Source organism: Misgurnus anguillicaudatus, chromosome 13 (genome assembly GCF_027580225.2).
Source record: "Misgurnus anguillicaudatus chromosome 13, ASM2758022v2, whole genome shotgun sequence".
Taxonomy (NCBI): Eukaryota; Metazoa; Chordata; class Actinopteri; order Cypriniformes; family Cobitidae; genus Misgurnus; species Misgurnus anguillicaudatus.
Genome location: NC_073349.2, coordinates 29,130,747 through 29,156,170, shown reverse-complemented (window position 1 = coordinate 29,156,170; position 25,424 = coordinate 29,130,747). Strand labels below are relative to the sequence as shown.

General features: G+C 40.7%; 2 protein-coding genes and 1 long non-coding RNA gene across 6 annotated transcripts; all 3 read right to left on the bottom strand.

Annotated features, from left to right (window-relative positions):
* Window positions 1–2,107: 2,107 nt before the first annotated feature.
* On the bottom strand, window positions 2,108–8,973 carry LOC141369330 (uncharacterized). 2 transcript variants are annotated; one of them, XR_012372979.1, is made up of 5 exons: window positions 8,743–8,973; window positions 7,897–7,928; window positions 7,495–7,571; window positions 6,030–6,175; window positions 2,108–2,544 (listed from the first exon to the last, which is right to left on the bottom strand). It is a non-coding gene; the product is annotated as an uncharacterized lncRNA (long non-coding RNA). The 2 variants fall into 2 exon arrangements; XR_012372978.1 differs by lacking the exon at window positions 8,743–8,973 and having other exon boundaries at window positions 2,110–2,544; window positions 7,897–8,611.
* Window positions 8,974–10,873: 1,900 nt separating this feature from the next.
* LOC129430308 (uncharacterized) lies at window positions 10,874–18,839 on the bottom strand. Of its 2 annotated transcripts, none has more exons than XM_055187436.2 (6): window positions 18,697–18,839; window positions 13,119–13,323; window positions 12,230–12,622; window positions 12,076–12,143; window positions 11,164–11,953; window positions 10,874–11,080 (listed from the first exon to the last, which is right to left on the bottom strand). In XM_055187436.2, the coding sequence occupies exons 2-6, from the start codon at window positions 13,263–13,265 to the stop codon at window positions 10,886–10,888; spliced, it is 1,593 nt and encodes a 530-aa protein (XP_055043411.1). In that variant the 5' UTR covers window positions 13,266–13,323; window positions 18,697–18,839; the 3' UTR covers window positions 10,874–10,885. The 2 variants fall into 2 exon arrangements, with proteins under 2 accessions (XP_055043411.1, XP_055043410.1); XM_055187435.2 differs by lacking the exon at window positions 18,697–18,839 and adding an exon at window positions 14,526–14,603.
* Window positions 18,840–19,042: 203 nt separating this feature from the next.
* On the bottom strand, window positions 19,043–24,857 carry mtcl3b (MTCL family member 3b). 2 transcript variants are annotated; one of them, XM_055187431.2, is made up of 6 exons: window positions 24,195–24,857; window positions 23,054–23,278; window positions 22,683–22,841; window positions 21,418–21,483; window positions 20,015–21,238; window positions 19,043–19,681 (listed from the first exon to the last, which is right to left on the bottom strand). In XM_055187431.2, the coding sequence occupies exons 1-6, from the start codon at window positions 24,840–24,842 to the stop codon at window positions 19,571–19,573; spliced, it is 2,433 nt and encodes an 810-aa protein (XP_055043406.1). In that variant the 5' UTR covers window positions 24,843–24,857; the 3' UTR covers window positions 19,043–19,570. The 2 variants fall into 2 exon arrangements, with proteins under 2 accessions (XP_055043406.1, XP_055043407.1); XM_055187432.2 differs by having other exon boundaries at window positions 19,043–19,566.
* Between the last annotated feature and the right edge of the window lie 567 nt (window positions 24,858–25,424).

Here is a 25,424-nt window from a genome sequence, read left to right as displayed (position 1 = left end):
AATCTGCCGTCTGGACTGATCGCGTGAAAATGTGATAATGTATGAATCCTGGTTCTGCTGTTGATGAAATAAAATGTTTGTACTGTTTTTACCATGTCACAGACAACCGTCAACTGTATTTTTACAATTTAATATTAATATCTTATAAGTTAATGGTTAAAGGCGAGGTGCATGATTTTTGAAAAACAATTCGGAAAAGGGAGTTGGGCCGAGTACCAAAACACACATAGCCAATCAGCAGTAAGGGGCGTGTCTACTAACTGACATTGTTGCCTGTGTTGCGTATGTGTGGGGTGGGTCTATCAAAAGAAAGTCCAGATTCTATTGGGGTAGGGGCGTGTTTGTTTATGTGATTTCAAATGTCAACATTGGCTTACAGAGATCATGCACCTCGCCTTTAATGGTCGTTTAACAAGCTGCCGTTGTCGGTCTGGAAAATTAACTGAAATGAACATCTCTAGTCCAAACCTGATACTTTGATAAATGATGTTAAGCACACTGTTGGATACTCATTGACTTCCATAGTATTTTTATTTTTTTGCCTACTATGGAAGTAAATGGGTACTGTGAACTTTGGTTATTGTCATTTATTAAAAATTCTAAATATATATTTTTTGTGTTAAATAAAGAAACTCAAACAGGTATGGACCAACATAAGGGTGAGTAAATGATTACAGAAAATTCAGTTGTGGGTGAACTATCCCTTTAAAGTCCCTAAGAAATGAATAGATACAATGGAAAGCTTTCTATATCTCATCTGTACGCAGTAGACCGGTAGGCCTTATTAAAATACTACTGTGAGTGTACAGAGAGGTGTGACAGTGTGAGAAAGCCTGTAATTGTCATAGAGTGAGAGAACATCACACGCCTCCCCCCGTCTCTGCATTTTTGTCCTCCGCTGACACGTCTAAGATTTCTGGCACCAAAACAACGTCACGATTCCTATTTCAAGCACAGGTGCAACATTGCAGCAGCGGGTCGAGTGACCAAGAGAGCAGGGCGGGAGAAAGAGAGAGAGGGATGCTGGGTAAGAGTGGGTTACATTAGTACTCTCTAGATGTGGAACAAGTTATAACATAAAGCAACAGCAACGTCAATGCCGCTTAACAAGGAGCTAATTAAAGACACTTTGTTGGCACGAAAAGTCTTTTTTTTAGCTTTCAGTCTTCTAGGGCAAGGATATGGAAAAGAAGTTTCGATGAATGTTGAAAATAATACAGCATTATTATATAAGAGACACATCCTACATTTTAAAGGTGCCATAGAATGTAAAACTGTATTTATATAGGCATAGATGAATAATAGGAGCTCTGTACATGGTAATGACATATTGTGAGCTTCATTACATTTTAAATAAATTACACATTAAATAAAGTACAACATTGTTACAATGCTAAAAACAAAGTTGTGGCCGCTGAGTTAGCGTTATATGCTAGTTTATGCTATATGCTAACTTTACGCTGAAGGTCTTCTTTTGACTTTACAGTTACGTTTTGCAGGTCCATACTGGAAAAAAACACAAACTTACCACTCCATATCCATTAACAATCTCCAAACAATTGATTATTCCTCAAAATCTGTATCTTCATCTGATACAGACTCAAACATACACTGTAAAAAATTACCTGTAAATTTTACAGTAAAATACTGGCAGCAGGGTTGCCAGCCCGTTACTGTAATTTTTACAGTAGTGTCACTGTAATTTTAATTTACAGACTTTCCCTGTATTTTCTGATTACTGTAAAAAACTGTATTTTTTACAAAAATGCTGTAATTTAATTTACAGACTTTGCCTGCATTTTTGATTACTGTAAAAAACTGTATTTTTAAACTAATGCTGTATTTTTTTACAGTAAATTACTTATAATTTAGTATGTAAATGCAGTATAGTATTCTAATGATTAAAACTGGCCACTGAAATACATTTAAGGCAAACTTTACACTTTATGTAACTGCATAACATGATGTACATAACTTAATTCACCTATTATTTTACAAAATTAAAAAATAACACAAGCATTAAAAACAGTTCAAAATTTATTTAAATTTAATATATAACTTTTACATTTGCATGGAAAATGTCAAAAAATATATTTTGAATGGTTTTTTTAATGGACATGAAATTAAATATTTTTAAAGTAATTGAAAACATGTACACTGTGTGGCCCTTTACACAGAAAGAGGAATATCTAAAAAAAACTGCATAACTTTAAAGGCACAATATTAAATATATTTAGCTAGAGGTTACTAAACATCGATGACAACAACAATGGCATAGCTTGATAATGCTATAAAAGAGTGTGGAACAATGGGTCTTTACCTTCACTGTTGATAGGAATCAAATCCAATAGGACTCACAAATAATTTTCGTGGATGACGAAATTAAATGAAGTTGTATAATTGTTACATAAAAAACAGATTAATTGTCACCACTGCAGGAACAGTCCAGTATGTCCAAATGATCCCAAGCGATTCCAATAAACTTCTGGTCAAGGAGAACAATTCGGCTCCAGACTGTGTTCCATCACAGGTTGCGAAAGGCGGCTAAGCAAAAATAGAAGGACAATATATTAGATATTACAAAACGTAATTATACAGTTAAAGACAGATGCATAACAAATACAGTCAGATACAGATAGAGGGATTATAGATACAGTCAGAAACAGAGCGATGTCAGGGGCTGTTTACACTTATTAAGAGGTGTTTTTGTCGATCGGATCAAAAGTGGACGAGAGAGACACATCACATTTAGACCTGGTATTTAAATTCGTATCTTTTGTTCACTTTTGACCGCTTCTGTCCTGCATACTTTGAGGGGGTGGTCTGTGAGACTGTGGGCGAGTCTCTCTGTTAAACACGAGTGGGAGTAATGATGAGTTTATATGGACGTGAACTAATATTATGTCAGAGTCAGCTGCTTGTGTTGTAAGTAAACATACTGCACAGTGTTTTGTACATGTTAGATCTTTCTCTGATATTTCAGCGCAATTGACGAAATAAGATTGCGCAACTTTCACACGCTTGCAAAATGAAACTACGCGGAGATCAGCCACTTTAGTTTTATCAATGAAAGGCTAAAAATAGCACTGTACATCGTGTGTTCGCGCCAGATGTCAGAAAAGATGTAAAACATTGTGTTCAGTACCTCAGATTAGATAAATGGGCAGAGACATTTGAACACATTTAATCACATGTGAATTTACATTACTAGACTAGAGAACACTACACTAGAAAAAGCTCTAATATATTTGTCACAGAGTGACTTTTTGGGGCGGAGCTAAAGTTGGTGGAAATTGGTTCCGCCCGGACCGTAAAACACAAACACCGGCACTTCCGGGAAATTCCCGGAGGAAAATCAGGCTTCCTCAGGCACAGGTGTGTTAAGTGAGTGTGGCGATTATTGATTGGACAATGGAGAGAAGAGGAGGAGTATATAAAGAGCCTCAGAAGTGGCAAACGGTGCAGTTTATTCTAGCCGATCTGGTGAGAGGAGTTTAGTGTCTGGGTGAAGTCAGCGTTGTGAAGGCGGCGGATACTATTGACTGGGTGAAGACGGAGTTAAGGACACTGGTGATTGGGCTGAGTATATCACATTTAAATGACGATCTGTGAAACAACACATGCAAAACAATAACATACTCTGAGTAACAGCAATAGGAATACTTACCGGTAGTGCCGCCGAGGGAGACCGCCAGCGATTGATAACCGATGGTGTGAAGAGTATCCGACATCTGGAAGGAGACAAAGGAAGAGTGTTATCACCGTTTGTGAGTACCTCTGAACATTTGTAAATTACATAATATTGGAGAGTAAACCATCCAGAGAGTGTTGTGAGTTTTAGCATACAGGTGAGAGGCCCCACTGTGGAAAGGAGTTGTGGGTGAGCCAGGGATCACAAGTACAGGAAGACGCAAGGGGTCGCGGCAGTCACAGTTCGACCCTCCATTGCAATCAGCGCCCAACGAATCTCAGGACGAGTCCTAGTCAGCCGTGGTTGTGACCCTATTTCGCTTAGAGTGTGTGTGGTGCAGTGGGTGAGTCCTTGTCCTTGCCGTGAGTGTGTACACTTGAAACCTTGCAGTGTTATGCTGTGTTTGTGCTGTCAGTAACCACCTCTAGGCTGGACGAGTTGTGGTGAACCAAGTGGACGTCAAGGCTGGTGAGGTGACATCTTACTTATATGCCATCCGCGACTTCCTGCATGGATACCCTACGTTGACGCCCTGCATCAACATCCTGGATCTTCCTGTCCCTGCGGAGGCGGTGGTGAACTAACCAAGTAAGAAAGACCGGTGTGAGAAAAGTGGAAAGCATATATATATGCAAGGAGGAGGCTTGGCTGCTGAAAGAGGAAAGTTACCTGTGTGGATAACATTACCTGTTGTGGAGCCCCTACAAAGGTTCGCCCCTGTCTAGATCTCTGTGCCGTCTGCTGGAGTAGAGGAGAGGGAAGCGTTCGGCTCAGCACAGCAGTTCCCAGCTCAACCGTTGTCCATTGGAGCCTCAACATAGGCCAGTGCCAAGACGCTCTCGCTGTTTAAGGTCTGTAAGCTCCATTTACTTACTGTTTCGCCATCCACTTGCCAAAAGTCGACCGCCAAGAAAGAATTACATAGGTGAAGCACCCGCCTGTTGTTGAGAAGTCATAGAGGAGAAAAAGTAAAGCCCCAGTCACCTGTAAATTACTTACCTTTCTGCCTAAAGCTAAGAGCCGGCAGATCGAGTTGCACGATACCTGAAGTAACTGTAAAGCCCCAGTCGCCTGGAAATTACTTACCTTTCTGCCTAAAGCTAAGAGCCAGCAGATCGAGTTGTATGTTACCTGAAGTAACTGTAAAGCCCCAGTCATATGCAAATTACTAACCTTCTGCCTAACGCTAAGAGTCAGTGGAGTGAGTTGTACGTTACCCGAAGTAACCGTGAAGCTCCACTCCCCTGTAAAAAAAATACTTGCCTTCTGCTTAAAGCTACGAGCCGCAGTTTGAGTCGTACATTACCCGAATCAAACCCAAAGCCCCAGTCATCGATGAAGTGTTGACTTACCGGTGTTTCCATCACAGATTGAGTTACCTTCCTTCGGCAGTACTTACCTGTGCCACCATCCAAGGGAACTGCGGACGATCACAGCAGCCACTTCTCACCTTTCCAACCGACGGGCGGAGCCGAGCCCGGCAGCAGAAGCACTGCTCATCCGGCCGTAGTGCGAGTAGGGACACACCTACGGGACCGACTCGGAGTTGGGCACGTATAAGTGCAGGTATCAATACACCAGCCTCCAAATACTCACCCTCTGTCTCTCCTTGTACCCAGGAAGAGAAGAGTGCCCCGGATCGGGCCGCTGAAGCAGCACAAAGAAACTCCATGAATAAGCTGTTTGTCGTCGCAAAAACCAGGAGATAAGCAAAAGAAGGACCCACCGGAAATTTGCTTGCGACAGAGTCCAGGAGACTCGGAACTGTGCCTGCTAGTTGGATTTTAGCTTTCCCCTTTCCCCTCCCCCATAATTTTAAGTAATTTAAATAAAGTTTTGTTTTAATTATACTTACGCTCTCTGTGTGTCTGGTCATTGGGGTACTCTTGAGACCTCCTCGAGGTGGAAACTAGAAAGGGGCGTGACTCACGACACCTGAGTCATGTACAAAACACTGTGCAGCATGTTTACTTACAACACAAGCAGCGGACTCTGACATAATATTAGTTCACGTCCATATACACTTCTCATTACTCCCGCTCGTGATTAACAGAGAGACTCGCCCACAGTCTCACAGACCACCCCCTCAAAGTATAGATGACAGAAGCGCTCAAAAGTGGAAAAAAGAGAAGAATTTAAATACCAGGTGTAAACGTAATGTGTCTCTCTCGTCTACTTGTGATTCGATCGATAAAAACATATCTTAATACCAAGTGTAAACAGCCCCATAGAGTGATGATAGATTAAATACAGTCAGATACAGATTGAGGGATGATAGCTACAGATAGAGAATAATAAAAGAAAAAAAGAGATCTTTGTATGTGTATGTACTTCTTACATTGTAGAAACTCCACTGCAAATCCATCACTTTGCAAAGAAGAGTAGCAACATGTAGGTTCACTGCAACCTGTTTCTTCTGTACCATTTGGCCTGATGTTTACTCTTCCTCCTGACTTCTTTGTTCCTCTCTCCAGATACAGAGCGCTTAAAGAGTCAGAAAATAAATATAATTCGGATTAGTTTCAGTTTTTGAGGCATGTAATTGTTTTTAAAATGAGTCAATATGTTAAAGCATTGTTTCTAAACTCCAGTCCTTAGGACCCAACTCCCACAAAGTTTTAAATGCCCCACTAATTTACTAACCTAATTTAGATCTTACATATAATTCAAGTTCAGATATATCATATCTACTAAATGTGATTAACGTTTGACAACCCAGCTAAAGCTAAATGTGATTTACAGTTTATAAAATCATCCTACATAATGTAAAGAACATTCTGTGAAAATATAATCTTGATATATTTAAAGGATTACTCTATTTTCTTTAAAAAAAAATCGAGATAATTTACTCACCCCCATGTCATCCAAAACGTTAATGTCTTTCTTTGTTCAGTCAAGAAGAAATTAAGTTTTTGAGAAAAAAACATTCCAGGATATTTTTCATTTTAATGGACTTTATTGGACCCCAACACTTTACAGTTTCAGTGCAGTTTAAAATTGCAGTTTAAAATGTCTCTAAACGATCCCAAACGAAGCATAAGGGTCTTATCTAGTGAAACGATTGTCATTTCTACACGCAGAGAGCCGTGTGGCGTGCCAGCGTGACCTCACGTAATGCGTTATGACGTCAAAAAGTCACAGATGACATATGAGAAACTACCGCCCCAGTGTTTACAAGTGTGGAGAAAGAGGACTGTTCCGACGTTGTTGTATGTGGAATGATACTAGTTAATGTCTTTGTGTCAGTTTATTGTTTAAAATGTTACGCAAATTGTGTACCTTTCAATGTGCTTACGCAATTGCGCAAGGTTGCGCTGGTGCGTCACACGGCCGGTGGAAGACGTGGAGTTGTGGTTTAAAAGTGCACCTTTTTTTTATTTTCCAAAAATGACGGTCGTTTTGCTGGATGGGACCCGTGTGCCTCGTTTGGGATCGTTTGGAGCCCTTTGAAACTGCAATTTTAAACTGCACTAAAACTGTTAAGTGTTGGGGTCCAATAAAGTATTCAAATGAGAAAAATCCTGGAATGTTTTCCTCAAAAAACATAAGTTTTTCTCGACTGAACAAAGAAAGTACTCAACGTTTTGGATGACATAGAGGTGAGTAAATTATCTGGATTTTTTAAAGAAAATTAAGTATTCCTTTAATATTGACTAAGTTTGTGTGAAAGATTGAAATCAATGTAAAATCAGTGATTGAAATCAAAATTTGATGCTCCAAATATCATAATTATAAGTCTTTAGAATGAATTTCATAGACAGGTTGACATATGTAATGTGCTGAAGACTTAATAGCTACTGTACCTTTGAATGAAGATGATATGCTGTGAACAGAGTGGCAAAGTCAGACAGGAAGCTGGGATGAATGCATCTAGTGTCTCCTAAAACAAATACATGTAACAACAGTTATTTTTAACTGTACTCTTTATCTATACTTTATCTTTACTATTTATCTTTTTACATTTAAACCATATTTTAATGTTAGGGTAAATTACCTCTTTATTTTAAGCCAAATAAGTTAACAAGAGGCGTTACAAACAAACAATAAGCAAATTACACAGTGTATACCTAAAAATATATTAATCATATTGAAATGTAAGTCCCTAGGGATGTCAGATTAAAGAAATCCCCAGACTGAAACACAAATAAACAACTCTCTGTAAATAGAATATATAACTTTAAATGTATATTAGGATTTGCTCTTACCTCTCCACCTGCCTGTCCAATTGCTCACCCCACTGTAAAGATATTTACAAATTAAGCACTGTACTGTACACATGTGTATATATAAAAGGATTATGAAATAAGGAAAAAACATTATTAATCAAACTTAATTATCCTGAAGTAATTTAAAGCTAACGTTACCGGGTTAAAGCGCATTGTGTGTGTTTATGTAACTGTTTAGGAACGCGTTTTCGTTCAATCGCATGTGTTAACAGATGGGTGCAAATTTAAACCATACCACAAACACCAAAAACATCAAGTGTGCTGATCAACACGAAATCCGCGTAAATTCTAAAGGTCGCTGAAATATTTAATCCCAGAGTTTTTGGTTCATAGCTGCTATTGTGCAGGGGAATATGTGTGACATTCTACCAAAATCGAGATGCAGATGAAGCCCATTGCACGTCTCATTCGTGTCCCGCGGACGACTTTGTTCCTCAACTTTCTCACTGAAGCATGTAATTCTTAACGTAGGAACCCAGTTAAGGCGGTATATGTGTGAAATATTACAACGACCGCGCGGCTAAAACCCCGCGTCTCATTCGCGTCCCGCCGACGAAGGAGTTCCTGTAAATCCTAATTTTTGTCACGAAATGTAACTTAAAGTAGAAAGCCAGTTTTCGTCCGTAGCAGCTATATTTAGCGTCGGGGTATGTGTGAAATACTACCGCGACTGTGCTTTTCAAAAGCTGCGTATGTATCATTCGCCCCCGCGAACGGAGAACGGATGCGACAACATGGGCGTTTCCAATATGAACCACGAATATAGATACTTTCATATACTACTGCACTTACCAAATATTAAAAACAAATACATGAGTCACTTACCCCAGCTGTGAATCACTCCTGTTGGCGCTTCACGAATCTCGACCGTTGAAGATCCCACAATGCATTCTGAAAATTTGAAATTTACAGCAATACTCTGTATATTGGGTTAAACCGCCACCCGGCCCCACAATGCATTGCAGTTTACAGCAATTTTCTGTATTATTAGAAAAACAGCCCGCTGCTGTAAAATAATGCTGTAATTTTTACAGCAATTCGTTACAGTGTAAGATCTGTTTACACACACACAGAGCTACTGAAGGAGCTGCTCTGAGAAACAGCCAATCAGAGCAGAGCTCAACATTATTATTCATGACCCTAGGGTTGTAAATGGACATGTAAAACTGTCTCTGGATAATTTTTGCACTTAATAAAGCAACACGCCTTCTATGTAGATATCAGAGAACAATTTAACAGATTATTTCAATGCATTCTTTGGCACCTATAAATTTATACAATTTTGTAAATCCGTGCAAAATATTGCTGTTTTGCGTAGGGATGCATCAATACCCAGGGTTCCCAAGCGTCCTTAAAATCCTTGAAAGTTTGTTAATCTGGGGGAAAAATTCAAGGCCCTGGGAAGTTTTTGAAAATATGCATACATAGATACAGGTCATCGAAAGTGCTTGAATCTATTTTATGCAAGACGTTTTCTGGAAAAAAAAATCCATATTATTTCCTGTGTAGTGTAGGATAATAACATAAAAATTCTAGACTTTTTAAGCACACGTGCTTAACTGTGCGCTTTAAATGCTTATATCTTCTGTATGTGAATGTTGATTCATACCAAAATGCTTTTTGCATAGTTGTGTTTGACACATGAAAAAGTCTCTGGTTACGTATGTAACTGTTGTTCCCTGAGAAGGGAACGAGACGCTGCGTCTCCCTTACCATACTTACTGCGTCCCTGTAACGTCGTCTTTGGCAATATTTCAGATAGTGATATACTTCCTGGCTCCCGCGTCACCCTGTCTTTGTGGTTAAGCCTCATCATTGGTTAAATTTGATATACACATTCAGACACACTTACCCCTGGAGGCGTCCCCAAAGTGTCACCGCATGATGCAGTGTGAGTTCCCTCAAAAGGGAAGCGTAACAATGTATCTTAAAAGGTAACACGATGTAACCTTGCTCTCACTTAAAATGTGTCCCCACATTTAGTCCTTGAATTTGAGGGTATTGGACCTGAAAAGTCCTTGAAATGTCCTTGAATTTGAAGTTAACTAAGGTGTGGGAACCCCCACATTTCTGTGCCGGTAACAATATTTGATTACTTAGAATGACATCTAACGATATTGATAGATACCGATATTTTTTGTTCGTTTTTTTACTTCAGATTCAGTCCCCCCCCCCAGATAGGCTATAATCTGCCCTGATAACCGGTTATTTTTTTAACAATCGTCCGATAGTGGGAATATTGCTTTTATCTGCTTATATAGAAACACAAACACGGAGACATACAGAGATGCATGAAAGCACTTATGCGTTTATTATCCAGAAAGAAAAAAACACAGAAAGCATCATGTTATCGTAAGGATCATATCACAATGTTAAACAAACATTCCAAAAGCAATTCTTCATTATAATACAGTCAAAAGATACACAGATGTTAAAGGTTTGGCTTCATTCATTTGGCAATTTACATGGCCAGAAAATGTAGACGGGTTCATTCAAAAAGGTGCAGCTCATGTCAGGAGCCCATTTTGAGCTCCACACGTAAATATTATGAAGCGCTAATGCAACGAACCAATGGCATAACATCAAAACATTTGCACACACTTTCACAGATTATTCATTATACATAAGGCTCAACAACTTGTCGACATGTATGTTTCGATACATGTGTGGCATTCATGCTTGCACGGTTACAAAAATGTGGCACGCAAAAATCGCACTGTATACAAAGCACTCGGAGAAATAGAAAAGAGGGAGAAATGAATAAAAAAGTGATGAGAATGACAGAAAGAAATACGGATGAGTTTATAGGCACAGAAGTTCACCAGGTCACAGAATTTGCAGTTACTTTCCAGAGCACTGAGTTGTAAAGTTTAAGCGTTTCAAAGAAACGCTTGATGGACTCCAATAAGAGACTTTGAAGTTCAAGGAAAAAGAGTCAAATGTTGATGAAATTGTCTTTGTTTTTTGATCACATGATCACCGTTTCTGTGTGCAGGGAATATGAATTTAGGAGCTGTTTGCCTTTCACGCTTGGTGGGCAGGATGTAGATCTTGTTTTGCTCGAAGTAGGCGTCGCCCATCTGGTTGGACGCCTTTGATTGGCTGGTCCAGTGGGTCGGGAGAAGCTGCTTCTGCGGGGAGCGGAAGACGACTCACAGCTGACCTGAAAAATAAAGCAGTTTTATTATAAGTAAATGTGGGTAAGTGTAAATAATTCCTGGGTGAATTGCATACACTTGCATACACCTGCTGCTTAGTGTCCAGTTGCGGGGTGAATTTGGCCCTTTGGCTTCTACTGTTTTCCATCTCCATCATTTCTAAAAGTTGCTCCAAGTTTTCGTTTCCCCATCTCGTGTCGACTCCCACCTTTCCATAGTGCTGAGACCCGGCTCCCAGAATCCTCTCCACCATCCGGAAATCTGAGAACAGATCATCACCTGTTTTGTGCTCTTTAGACTCTGAAACCTTCTTGTGACACCCTGTTTTGAGAGGTGACCGCTCTGGAGGCGAGACGCCCTTCGTTCTGTCACCGTTGAGCACTGAAACGTGTCTGGAAGCAACAGCTGCCCGAGGCTCCTGGCCGGGCTCCAGTTCTGCCATTGCTACGTCACAGTCCGCAGGAGTTTTTTTCTGGACGGGCACACGTGGGGATGCCCGACCGACGCTGAACTTGCGCTGGCGGACGGGAGTGTTGGCGAGGTGCTCGGTGGGAACCACAGTGGTCACCAGACCATCCTCGATGAGTGTCTTCCCTTCGTTCTCCTGCAACATAGCACCAAATTTACGCAACACAGATGGGCTGCCGGACATCCTGTCAACCAACAAGCACTTCCTGTCGGGTTGCTGTGTTGAATCGTGGTAAGAGGAACGAGGGGGTACTGGTGGAGCGTCTCTCTGTTTAGGTGCCACGGTTTTTAGTGGAAGGTTCTGCGATGGAGTCGGGTCTTTCCAGTTAAGGGACTCCTCCATGTTTGCCTTCTTGTTTTTCTTGTTCTCAGCATCTTCAAATGCATCCAGAACTACACTTGAGGAAGTCCTGAGGGAAAAATATAAAGCATTATAATTAAGTCAGGTTAGACTGCCATTAATTTCGCTCATCGCTCATCCATTTTTCATGCATGATGAAAGTGCCAGTAGATGAGATACTAAATGGTTTACCTGTTCGTCCCAGGACTTGTTTTTTTACTCTCCTGATAACTGTGCAGAACCGGATGCCCCATTCGGTTCTGGAAAAGAAAGCGATATTAAAGAAAAAGGTATGCATTTTTGACTTTGAAGGTTTAAGAGTTGGATAAAGGTAAAAGACAATTACCGTATTCTGAGCTCCAAGATTCTTTTGGCTATTCCCAAATTGTGGCCCCTGTTGCATGTATCCATTCAGGATATCCAAGGTTGCATCTTGTCTTTCAATATCATGACAGCTTCCTGGATAATGTCCACTATTGTGCAATGGATTAAGGTGTGAGCCATTGCAGAAATCGCTTGGGTAATGAAACCCATTGTGTCGCTTAACCGAAGGACCGCCAACTTCATTGTATTGATGCACACGGTGGATGTTATCGGGGCCGTGATGATAACCATTGACCTGCTGACTGTACTCAGACCCGACGGGAAGCAAAGTAATATCCAAGCTTTTGTTGTTTATTATGCCGTTATTTGCTCTGGTTTCAGTGGCTTCTCTCCGTGCTTTGACCTCATTATACAGCTGTAATGAAATGCAAACAATATTAGGAGAGAAATAACATTTTGCTGTAAGTATGAGCATCTTTATAAATACTAATGTACTTGTTTGGCAATAACACCAAGTAATAAACACAAGCAAAACAAATGCATGCGCCAGCAAAGGTACAGCATGGAGATGTTATATAATCTGTGCATAAATAAACAGCACGAGGTTTCTCCATTAAAAGAGAGAGGGAACGGCGTGTGCTTGATGCGTTGCAATGGCTTGAGAGTTACATGTGTAAATTTTTGGGTATGCCCCCCTGATCCCTTTGGGTTTAAAAGGCTTGTTAACATAGTGTAGGCACAGATCGAGATGGAAGGCAAAGTACTTATAAAAATACACTTACAGCTAACTTTGGAAACGGGGGGGTCAAGATTATTTTAGCCAATCACAGCGGCCGCAATCATAACAACAACTGCTGATGAGTCCATAATGTTTTTATAAGCAAAAATATGAATGCATATATTTCTCTCACATCTTCAATCTTCTTCTGCATCTCTTGTAGTTGATCTTCCCATTCCTGCATCTCCGAGTCAAAACTGTCTAACAGGTCGACTCTTTCTCCACCCCACACGCGTGGCCCTCCAGTCTCCAGTCCGCAGTGAAGTTCCAGTGCCGCCATTTTGCTTTTTTCTCGTTTCAGCTGAAAGGTCACTGGAGTGACCACACAGGCAACACCTCTGTATGGACCAAAGAAACATTCATTGGTCAGAACATAAATAAGTGCAAAAAACCATGCAATTCTGTAGATCTCTAGTGTTTAGTTACGACTCATGTGCATTTGGCAGAAGCACTTATCCAAAGCGACTTACAGTGCACTACAAAGGGCACATTTGATCACTATGTGTGATCCCTGGGAACGAACCGATGACCTTTTGCACTGCTATCGCACTGCTCTGCTACAGCAGCATGCTCTACATGCATTCTTTATCCTTCAAACCGGCCTATAACTGTCTAAACTGTCAGCACCGACAGCAGTTTTATGAGGCGAGCTCGAATTACTTAAAGGACTTTGTTCTGTCCAGGACTCTGTTAGGTCATTTGGCAAACTTAGTTTTTTCCAGAGCAACTTTTAATGCATACAAATTAAGTCTCAAAGTGTTCAGTAGTAGCCTGAGGTGTCTTGATAAAGAGCACTACCTCCTTCAAGATCAAAACCTTGTACGTGCTCGCCTGAAGATCACCGTACATTACTATGTTTGTGTTGGTCAAGAGGGTAAAAGTTCCTCAGTAGTGCGGCACCTTTTGCCCTCTTGGATAAGCTCAGAATAGTCGCATCCTTTCCACGGCAACGTCATTGGGTCTTTCTGTAACGCCGCTTGGATTTACGGCAGGTGTTAGGGTGGGAATTTTCTCCCATTAAGGAACACGACACCAGGAACACAAGGAACATTCACTCAAAATTTCCAGAATGTACCCACATGTGACGTAAGAATGAAGAGATATTTATACTCTCTGTAACCATGCATCGCAATGCATGCATGCACATTAAGTACAACGGAGTATATTGTCGGCCTTAGAAAATATTTACATACTACATGCATTTGATTATTTTTCCTTTTAATGTATTAATCTGGTATAGTTAAGTATGTTTATAAAGTATTAATACTTTAGTTTTAGGAAGATATTTTATGTAATAATTTTAAATAATATTTTTTGAAATGCATAAAACTTGAGAATGTTATCCTATTCATACATATCTGCCCAAATACACGTCTTCATATCCGACTTTTTATGTTTTAAGTTTATGATGTTAGTATCCTACATCTCTACTTAACATGAAATGCCACAACATGCACAACAAACACAGTTCTTATAGATTATGCTGATTCAAAAGATGAGATTTCTGTTCTGTTATTGTATAATTTATCTTAATTCTTACCAGTTAAACGCTTATGTTTCCTCCTGTAACTTCCTCTAACAATCTCCAGATGAAGTGAAACCAGTACGAGGGTTATTCGCGCAAGGGTTTGTCACTAAATCACGGTCTCTCGTTTCAGTACCACCGCCCCTTGACAGCTCCTATGCCAAGCCGGTGCGTAAAACCCACATAAAATCCCGCGCGTTAGATCTTTAAATTTCCTGCCCTCCGCTCTTCTCTGACTTCTCTGAAGAGTAAACAACTTTAAGTCTGGAGGGAAGCCCGGGGTTTTATACGGTTTAAACTATTTACCCCAGCGACGTCACACATGCCAGGTGTCAGGTGTCATAATGTCAGATTTATTCCAGCATTTGTGGTCTCCATGCAGGAGACTGTCGTCACCTACATTCTAGCTTACAATTACAAAGATGAAGCGAGAGTGTTTACATGTCTATGTTAAATTGCCCACCACTTCTGCCCCACCGGGGCCAGGCAGGCTTGTTGCTGGTCTGCTTTTAGGAGTTGGCAGATCGTGGTCTTGTGACTCCATTCCTGTTGTTGTGCCTCCTACTCATGCAAACAGGCAACCGGTCTATTTGCGACTCTCAAAACACTCTGTCCATTTTATTTTTAAGAGACCACCGGACAGAATTAGCGGAGGATAAGAGTCTCGTCCGTGCTGCTTTATTGACGCCTCACGGTTGTTTCAGTGTATGTTTATTTGATGCTCGGGGATGTTGCGCAATAAACAGGCGGCCGACTGTTCGGTCCTAACATTGGCCAGTGACTGAAATAGTTTTAGCGGGCAACAACGCATGAGGAGTGTGACAAACGAAACCCCTGATTGGATGGAACTGGTAAAATTTTGATAAACAACAGTGTGTTTGCATGTTTTGTTTTTGCTAATATTGTTATGGGAACATTCAAAGAAGTAGGTTTGCTCATTTATTTAACTTATAAAATTCGCATTAAAAAACAAAAAGGTTTAAAGGGGTAGTTCACCCAAAAATAACAATTCTGTCATCATTTACTTACTCACATGTTGTTACAAACCCGTATAAATTTCTTTGTTTTGATGAACACGAAGGAAGATATTTTGAGGAATGTTTGTAACCAAACCGATCAGAGGCCCCATTGTCTTCCATAGTAATAAAAAAAAATCAGTTTGAAATTACCAAAATAGTATGACTATTATGAAGCTGGACCGTCTTTGGTTATCTTAAAATGTTGGGAGATCGTAAAGGTTGTACAATTGCTAAAAATATAAATATTTTTAAATATATTAAAAAATATATTATTATTTAAAAATTTAATATTAAAAATCAAACATATTTGCTAAAATTTATTTATAAAAATATATTTTTCACTGGTTCTCCGTTTTTGTATATTTTGAAATATATTTTAAAAATAAATACATTTAAAAGCATTAAAGATATATTTAGCCCTCCATATATTTCAATCCAAGGAAATATATTCACGTTGCATTGAAAAAAACCTTTTTTTAATTATATTTAAAAATTTAATCAAATATTAAAAATTACGTCGCATTGAAAACAACTTTGTTACGAACTTGTAAATATAAAAATGTTCAAATTAAATATGTTTTCAACTTCAAAAATACATTTTTGCCATATAGGATGTAAAATTAAATACACAAACAATGTTGTTTTTAGCAATATAATAGGTGCACTTAACGTCCCATAGTCACGCAATTTTATTACCATTACAGTAGCCTACCATACAGCAAAAATACATTTCTCTGGCCAAACATATATTTTAAATATATGCTAAATTCATTTTGTAGAAAGTAATGCTCAATTCAATATATATTTTTGAATTTAGAAATATATTTAATTTGAACCTTCATATCAACATTTAAAAGCATTAAAGATATATTTAGCTCTCCATATATTTCAATCCAAGGAAATATATTCACGTTGCATTGAAAAAAAACTTTTTTTAATTATATTTAAAAATTTAATCAAATATTAAAAATTACGTCGCATTGAAAAAAAAACTTTGTTACAAACCTGTAAATATAAAAAGGTTCAAATTAAATAGGTTTTCAACTATAAAAATAAATTTTTGCCCTATATGATGTAAAATTAGAAATATATTTGCCCTTGAAAAAACATTTTTGAAATATATGTTGATATGTAGGTTAAAATTAAATATATTTCTAAATTCAAAAATATATACAATTGAGCACCACCCTCCACAAAATGAATTTAGCATATATTTAAAATATATGTTTGGCCAGAGAAATTTATTTTTTGCTGTATGGTAGGCTACTGTAATGGTAACAAAACTGCGTGAATGGGACGCCAAAGTGCACCCATTCCACTGCCAAAAACAACAGTATTTGTGTATTTGGTATAATACAATGTGTTCCCGTAGTTTACACATTATTTTTCACATACCATTTTTGTATCTCCAGATATCCCTGTCTTCCTGAAACACACTGATTTTGTACAAAACTCATCGATCTGAAAAGCTTTGTGTCCCTGATTGGCCAGCTAATCTGTATGTTGTGATTGGCCTGAATACCTCTGACGTCAGCTGAAAATGTGACGCTCGTTACCATGTTTATAAAAGATTGCAATGCTGACAGGAGTTAATTTACAGGCTGTGAGTCAAAGCGGGAGGAATTATGATAATGTCGATCTTTACTACATCACCAATCCCAGGAAGTAAACTGTTGCCTACAACCCATGTGTTTGTTCTAGTCCGAGAAAAGAGATTTAACTTGCGTCATCATTTATCTTGGGGTTCGTACCTTTGCATATCTTTAACATGTACTTATATGCACATACACACCAAACGAAATGTAAAATCGCGAATCAGACAATAGTTGCTCTTAAAGGTTACGTTGCCAGTTAGTAATGCTGCATTTCAGACTCGGATTTAGGATATTTTCAGGGGGCTATGCTAAGTGCTAACACATTCATGACGCACTGTACAAAGATTAAGTGCACGCATTGAATAAAGATAGGTGTATTCATTTGTCTAAGTTGAGGCAAGAACATAGTAAAATATTGAAAAATTCAGTTAAAGGTCAAAAGTCTTAAAAACTTCATTTTACTACAAAGAACCTTGTGTAAAACTGAAAGGTTCTTCAGATGTCGCATAGCACCTTTATTTTTAAAAGTGTTACGGTACATTCACACTGGGGGTAAGCGTTAACGCTTCCTATTCACTTTTAATGGGTGACGTCATGCGTTGCCAAACTGAATTGTGGATCCGTCGGCGCCGGTTCAGTGCCGTTGCTCGTGGCAGAAGTTGAACATTTTTCAACTTTTCAAGCGGCAACGCGTGCGTCAGCCAATCAGATTGCCTTATGCAAATAACCTAGGCAGAGCCAGCCAATTACGTTAAAGGAAGACCGGAGCATGTGCTGCGGCCACTTTGATTGGCTGTTGGCCATGCTTCAGACAAGCCTTCCGTCAAGCGTTAACGCTTTCGACCTGTGTTAATGAATGTACCATTAGAGTCCTGATAAAATACACCTGTCTCTGTGATGGCAAGCAATAGTCAGACTTACGCCGCATTCAGACAGACAGCGATGTTATCGCTGTGTGTCGCCCGTCTCTTTCAATGAGGCATTTCTAAATCTGCTTGTCATACACAAATGAGTACCATCCACGCCAATAACTGACGAGAGAAGGATGACGTGAACTCCACTGCTTCGTTCTCATTGGTAGTCGCTCCCGAAATTCGCTCGACATTTGCATAAAGTTAAACTTTTCTTAACTTTCTCGCGTCGCTGCCCATACGGTCGCCAATGGTCACTTTCGCTCGTACCGCCGGAAGTCGCCCGCTTTCCATTGAAATGAATGAGATCGCGTCGCTCTGCTGTTGGTCGCTGTCTGTCTGAATGGGGGGTCAGGGGACTGAACTATACACGTGGGTTTGCTTGTTGAAACCTGATTGGCCGAATCACACTCAGATGATGGGGTTTTGGAGAAGGCGGTGTAGTTAGCAAATTAGCAAAACAGCTGCAGTCGCTTACAGCACGTTTAATGATTTTATTGTAGAGCTGCTACACAAGAATATGCAGAACTATAAAAGTGTTTTTAACTCCTATTTGTAAATGGATGATTGTATCAACATTCCTAGTCAAATATGTAAAGCCATTTATTATTATGTCTTAGATGTTATGTCCTCATTTGACTGACATGTTGTTCATACTCACCTCTATATTCTGTCAAGCCATCATTTATTTGATATCCCATGGGTGCAGGTCCAGGTATTAATGGGTGCAAGTCTGTTTTTGCAAATTAACAGTTTGCGCACATAGTATATGTGCCTGTAGTTTCATGGTGTCAATGTTTGGCTGGTAAATAACAGTTTGGTCCCTGCTGATACTGTAGATGTCGTAACTGCACCATTATGCAGGTAAAAGCATTTTTCTCCACTGATGTCCATTCAAAATCGGCCAGGTTTTAAGTTAAATATAATTCACTAAAATGTCATCGTGTTATAGTAGATGTTTCATGAGTAATCGATTTGTCTGGAGGGCTCTTAAGATGTGAAATAAACTTCATTGTCTGCTGCTGGAGTTTTAATATGGAGAGATCAATCAAGTGACATTTACAGCTCAGATGATTGGATCAAAACGGTTTACAGAACTGAGTGTCCATAAAGCAGCAATAGCAGCGTCCAGTTCGTATACGGTACATCCAGGGTCGCATGCACCGACTGAGTCGGAGTGCTGGAATGGTTGGACCTCAAATGTGTTAGTCTTGCATAGATTTAATGAAATAATTGATGGGTAGTTTCCAGTTGATCAAGCTTTTGCCAAGTACTGATGTCTTCGGATTTGACCAATGCATTGGTCATGGTGATGCATCTTCAAATGGCAGCCATTGTCTCTATGTATGCGAAATGGATGATTTAGATCCAGTTGTGAGTGTAAAAATTGGGTTTTGCAGACGTCTGTGCTTTAACGTGCAGCCTTTGCGTGGAAAGTGACCGTCCTGTGATTCTGCAACCGTGGTGACATACGGACATCGACAAGAAAACGAAAGAAAGGGGCGAAACTATGCTAATGAGAGGAAGGGTGCTGATCACAGGACAAAAAAGAGGGTAAAAAGAAACACAAGTTTAAAAATGGTAGCATAAGAAAGTGAGGAGAACAAGACTAATATGAGGATAAACAAAATGATGGGCTGAAACATCTGGTGAACGACCGACAGGATTGAGGAACATGCATTAAAAACAAGGTGCGTGGGGAGAGAAAGGGAGAGAGAGGAAAAAGAGGGGTTAAGAGATATTGAAGCCATTAGCATTTTCATTTTGCATAGATTAGAAAATCTCGGCAAAGCACAAAATTATGCATGTTGTTTGCTAAAGCACAAAGGTGATAAACGCTGGGAGATACAGTATATCGTTTTTGTCTAATGGCTATTCTCGCTCTATATACGAATATTTTAAATAGTTTGGTAAACTGTGCCTTTAAAACAATTCTTACATGTGCTCTACATACACACACAGGCTTTTGCTAAACTCACAGACAATGGTTCCTCTGAATCTCTATCTTCAGGTTTTGGGAGTTCTAGACGGTCTATAAACCCCTGGAGCTCCTTCCTGAAGGACTTCATCTGAGCGTTGATGCGGTAAAGTAGCTCGTGCTCCCTGATCCGGCCTCCATCTTCATCATCTTCCGTACAGCCGAAAAGATCCCCGTTGGCCACAAACACCCGCGCCTCCGCTATGATGTTACTGGTGTCGGCTATGAGTCGGTCAATGGTCCGTCCCAATCGCTCCGCTTCGGAGCGGATGTCGATCATCTGTTGCCTGTCCCGTATGGAGCGCAAAAACAGGCGGGCAGAGTCGGGGGAATAAAGAGAGCGAGTTGGCGTGAGGCAGCGAGCGTTGCGGACCTCCTCCGAGTCGCTCTCTCCACCGACAGGACCCTCACGCTTACGATGGGGAGGGAGGCGGGAGGAAGACGAGTCGTCGTCGCTACCCCTGCGTCCCCCAATTCCAGGACCGCTGTCACTTTCCGCATCGCTGTCGCGCGGCGTGACGGCTAGGTGAGATGCGAGGTCATAGCGCTGCATGTTGGAAAGCAACACGCGGTTCTCATACTGCAACTGCATGACTTTCCCGCTCAGTTCGTTGATTTGCTTTCTGGCGGTCTTGAGCTCCTCCTGCAAGGCTTCGTTTTTGGTGCCATCTCCGGCTCCACCCGTCGCGTTCCCACCTGAAGCGTGCCTTGTGCCCTCTTTAAAACGCAGCTTGTTCAATTCGACCGTCACCCTCTTATTCTGCTCCTCTACATCTGCCAGGTTATTCCGGAGAAGTTCTGCCTCATCCTCCACCAGCTGGAGTTGCTGCCTAAGCTCCGACACCTCGGACCCCTGCTCACGCCCCATTCCTCCCTCTGCTCCGGACAGACCCCCATTGGATGACTCATCCCCTCTGAGATCCTCCAGCTCCGCCCTCAGGCCACGGTTCTCCACCTCCAGCTCAACGATTTTGCGGCCCAGGATGTTGGCCTCCTCTTCCACCAATCGCAAGCGGAGTTTCAGCTCCGATTCTCGGGTCGTGGGAGGACCACCGGCTTCCCCCTTTGGATGGGGGCTGTCCAGATCTCCATAGAAGGAGCGATACTTATTTAATTCTTGTTCTAAGCGATCCTTTTCCTTGTCGATCTTTGCCATTTTCTTTCTCATCAAAGTAGCTTCTTCTTTGATGAAGGCTAGTTGGCACTTTAAGTCATCGTTGTCCTCCTGAGGACAAAAGAGGCACAATATGTTTTTTAACATCAAAATATGTCTGGTTTGCTAATCTTTTCCACCACCGAATAATAATAGTGCTCCTTAAAAACTGGTGGTAACAATCAAAAGCTTGAAAACCACCTTTTCACCAATGCTGTGCTGGTTTGAGCAGAAGATGGTGTTGTTCTCACCTCTGTAGGAGTCTGAATCTTCCTCTCAGGCTTTTGGGCGTCTTTGCTGCCTCTTCGTTTCTGAGACTGCACACAAATCATTTTTGTAAAACTTTTGCTCATGCTTAATATTTGAGACAGATTTGACTAAAGATGTAAACAAAATAAAAAAAAAACAGTTCATACAATACGAGAAGCCCTCACAGTACTAAAAAAAAACGGTACTGTTTATGATTTCTCTTGGGTTTTAAAAATGCAAAACATCTTACAAGTGTGTAAACCTATAAACAGAACGCTATACACTCACCTAAAGGATTATTAGGAACACCATACTAATACTGTGTTTGACCCCCTTTCGTCTTTGCCTTTTTCCTGCTGGAAGTAGCCATCAGAGAATGGTACATGGTGGTCATGGTCAGAAACAATGCTCAGGTTGGCAGTGGCATTTAAATGATGCCCAATTGGCACTAAGGGGCCTAAAGTGTGCCAAGAAAACATCCCCCACACCATTACAACACCACCACCAGCCTGCACAGTAGTAACAAGGCATGATGGATCCATGTTCTCATTCTGTTTACGCCAAATTCTTACTCTACCATCTGAATGTCTCAACAGAAATCGAGACTCATTAGACCATGCAACATTTTTCCAGTCTTCGACTGTCCAATTTTGGTGAGCTTGTGCAAATTGTAGCCTCTTTTTTCTATTTGTAGTGGAGATGAGTGGTACCTGGTGGGGTCATCTGCTGTTGTAGCCCATCCGCCTCAAGGTTGTGTGTGTTGTGGCTTCACAAATGCTTTGCTGCATACCTCGGTTGTAACAAGTGGTTGCTATTCTATCAGCTTGAATCAGTCAGCCCATTCTCCTCTGACCTCTAGCATCAACAAGGCATTTTCGCCCACAGGACTGCCGCATACTGGACATTTTTTCCTTTTCACACCATTCTTTGTAAACCCTAGAAATGGTCGTGTGTGAAAATCCCAGTACCTGAGCAGATTGTGAAATACTCAGACCGGCCCGTCTGGCACCAACAACCATGCCACGCTCAAAATTGCTTAAATCACCTTTCTTTCCCATTCTGACATTCAGTTCAGGAGATTTTCTTGACTAGGACCACACCCCTAAATGCATTGAAGCAACTGCCATGTGATTGTTTGATTAGATAATTGCATTAATGAGAAATTGAACAGGTGTTCCTAATAATCCTTTAGGTGTGTGTATGTTGATCATCAACCTATGTTTTTGTGTGTGTTGTAGTGTAGTAGTCATGATGTTTGTGTTTGTACCTCTTTGGCTTTGTCCAGCTCATTCTGCAGAGCTTGTTTGGTGACTTCCACCTCGATAAGTTTCTGTCTAAGTCGCTCATTTTCTTCTTCAGTCTTTGTTCGTTTCTCCTCCACGTTCTCCAGCTCGTGGTGAAGTCTTACAGAAACATCCTTGGCAACCTGGTGGAAAACAGTGAAGTAGTGGTCAAATATTTGAGCTAAATGTCTGTAGGTTCAAACATAAGAAGAAGTGATTTATAAAGTATCTCTGTTGTGCCCTGTAATTTACTTTGAATAGGAGCTTTGGATAAATGGCAAGTTAGCAATTGGTTTAAGAAACAATATGCAAATAGGACTTTGGGGGCGAGTAAATGATCTTATTCAGTATTTGCCTTCAAGTCTTGCTCTAAGCTCCTCAGCAGATCCTCATCGATCTCGCCGCTCTGTGCGTAGCGCAGACGTTTGCGTTCAGCTTTGCGAAGTCTGTATTGCAGGATACGACAGTTCTTGTTGGCTCGCTCCAGCTCACGCCGCATGTCTTGTAACTGACAGGTGTCCTCCTCATAAAAGGTGTCGCGCATCTCTTCCATCTCAGTCCGCATCTCCTCGATTTCATTCTAGTAAATTAAATGAGAGTGCTTGTTAATAAGAGAACACAAGAAACTTCTGTTGTCTTCTGTAAGTTTTATGCTTGCGATTACTGTTGGCTGCCTATGGATACAGTATATCAAAGTTTTTGTCATCTATCTGTGTTTCTTCCAACTGTTTTGTTAATTTCATGTAAACTAAATGTATTGTATAATCTCTATGTGTATTTTAATTATATTTATTCCATCCATCCTCAGTTTTTATAGAGGCTATCTGTCTGTCTGTCTGTCTGTCTGTCTGTCTGTCTATCTATCTATCTATCTATCTATCTATCTATCTATCTATCTATCTATCTATCTATCTATCTATCTATCTTGCAATCACTGTTCTTAAAAAGACTGTCTGTCCATCCCATCACATCTGTCCATCCCATCCCATCCATCCATCCATCTATCTATCTAAAGACGATAACATCTATCCATCTATCCATCCATCCATCTATCTATCCATCCATCCATCCATCCATCCATCCATCACTGTTCTTAAAAAGACAGTCTGTCCATCCCATCCATACATCCATAAATCTATCTAAAGACTGCAACGTCTATTTATCTATCTATCTATCTATCTATCTATCTATCTATCTATCTATCTATCTATCTATCTATCTATCTATCTATCTATCTATCTATCTATCTATCTATCTATCTATCACTGTTCTTAAAAATCGGTCTATCTGTCCGACCCATTCATCCATCCTCTATCTGTCCGACCCATCCATCCATCCTCTGTTCTAAGAAAATGACATCTTTCTTTCTTATCTATCCTTCTATCTATCTATCTATCTATCTATCTATCTATCTATCTATCTATCTATAGAAGGTAACATCTTTCATGTTGTCTGTCTATCCCATATCCACATTTTCTGCAGTATCATCAGCAAACCTTAAGCTCCTCGTTTTCATCCTCCAGTCTCTCGATCTCATCCTGCAGGTTTTCATTCTGCTGTGTCACGGACTCGGCGGTCACGCTAGCGGCCTGCGCGTCGGATCCCGGCCGCGTCTCTTCTGATGCGTTGCGCTGCATCCTGCCGACTCTCCTGAAGCGCTTGTTGATGTGAAAGTGAATGAGTTCGGTCTGCAGACAGAAGGCCGGCCCGCAGCCCACGTACTCTCCGCCCGCAGCGGCCTCGCTTTCTCTCGCTCTCCCCCTCACAACAGCGCCGCTCTGCTCCTGCGACGCGTCTCTCCTGACGCACGGTAAACGCAGCGAGCGACGTGAGTCCGATTGCGGAGGGCGTTCGATCCTTTCCTCGGTTTCCCAAACCGCATCCGTCCCCGCCCCAGTTTCAGCACCACGAACAGCGGCCGCGCCTCGAACCCTCACCAAACGCGCATGATCTCTCTCGGGTTCTCTGCTTCCTTTTCCTCCGGGCCTCGGCGCGGTGCTTGAGGAGGAGCGGCTGCCGCTGAGTCTGGACGCCGGTGTGGATGGGGTTTGTCCGGGTGATGGAGTGCGCGGTCGCCTCCTCCCGTCACCGCTGTCCGCAGACGGTGGGAAATCCGCAGCGCCACTTGCGGCAGAGCTTATCATGTCATCTAATGGACCTCCAACAACTCTTCAGTGTTTTACTGCATAACAGACAGATGAAATACATTAAGGTTCTCCTATATGGCAATGGTGCAAAGAACCCATTAAATTTTTTGGCTCCAGAAAATTTAAATGAGTAAAAATGTTGTAGAATCAATGAATATAATGCTGTAAAGCAGCTTTACATTTTACAACAGACACGTTATAAAATTGTTATACACAAATTGTCTCATAAGATGTACATTAGCAGTATTTATATCTGGTGATTTTACTACATTTTATGTAAAGTTGCTTTGCAAAAATGCAAATCGTGAGAAGCACTATAGAAATACATTATAACTGCAAGAATGTTTTATTTGGCCTATATTGTAAGTTTGTTTTAAAAAATGCTAAGTAAGAACGATTGCATCTATTGGTCATAAATTAGACTATATTATTTTGACTTATATTGTCTTACCTGTGTAGAAACAGTGCTCATTTATATCCTGTTTGTGAATAGGACGGCACGCATCAGCTCGAGGGTACCAGGCACTGATCAGGCACGCAACAATAAGACGCTGAATATTCATGAGGTGACGTAGCTGA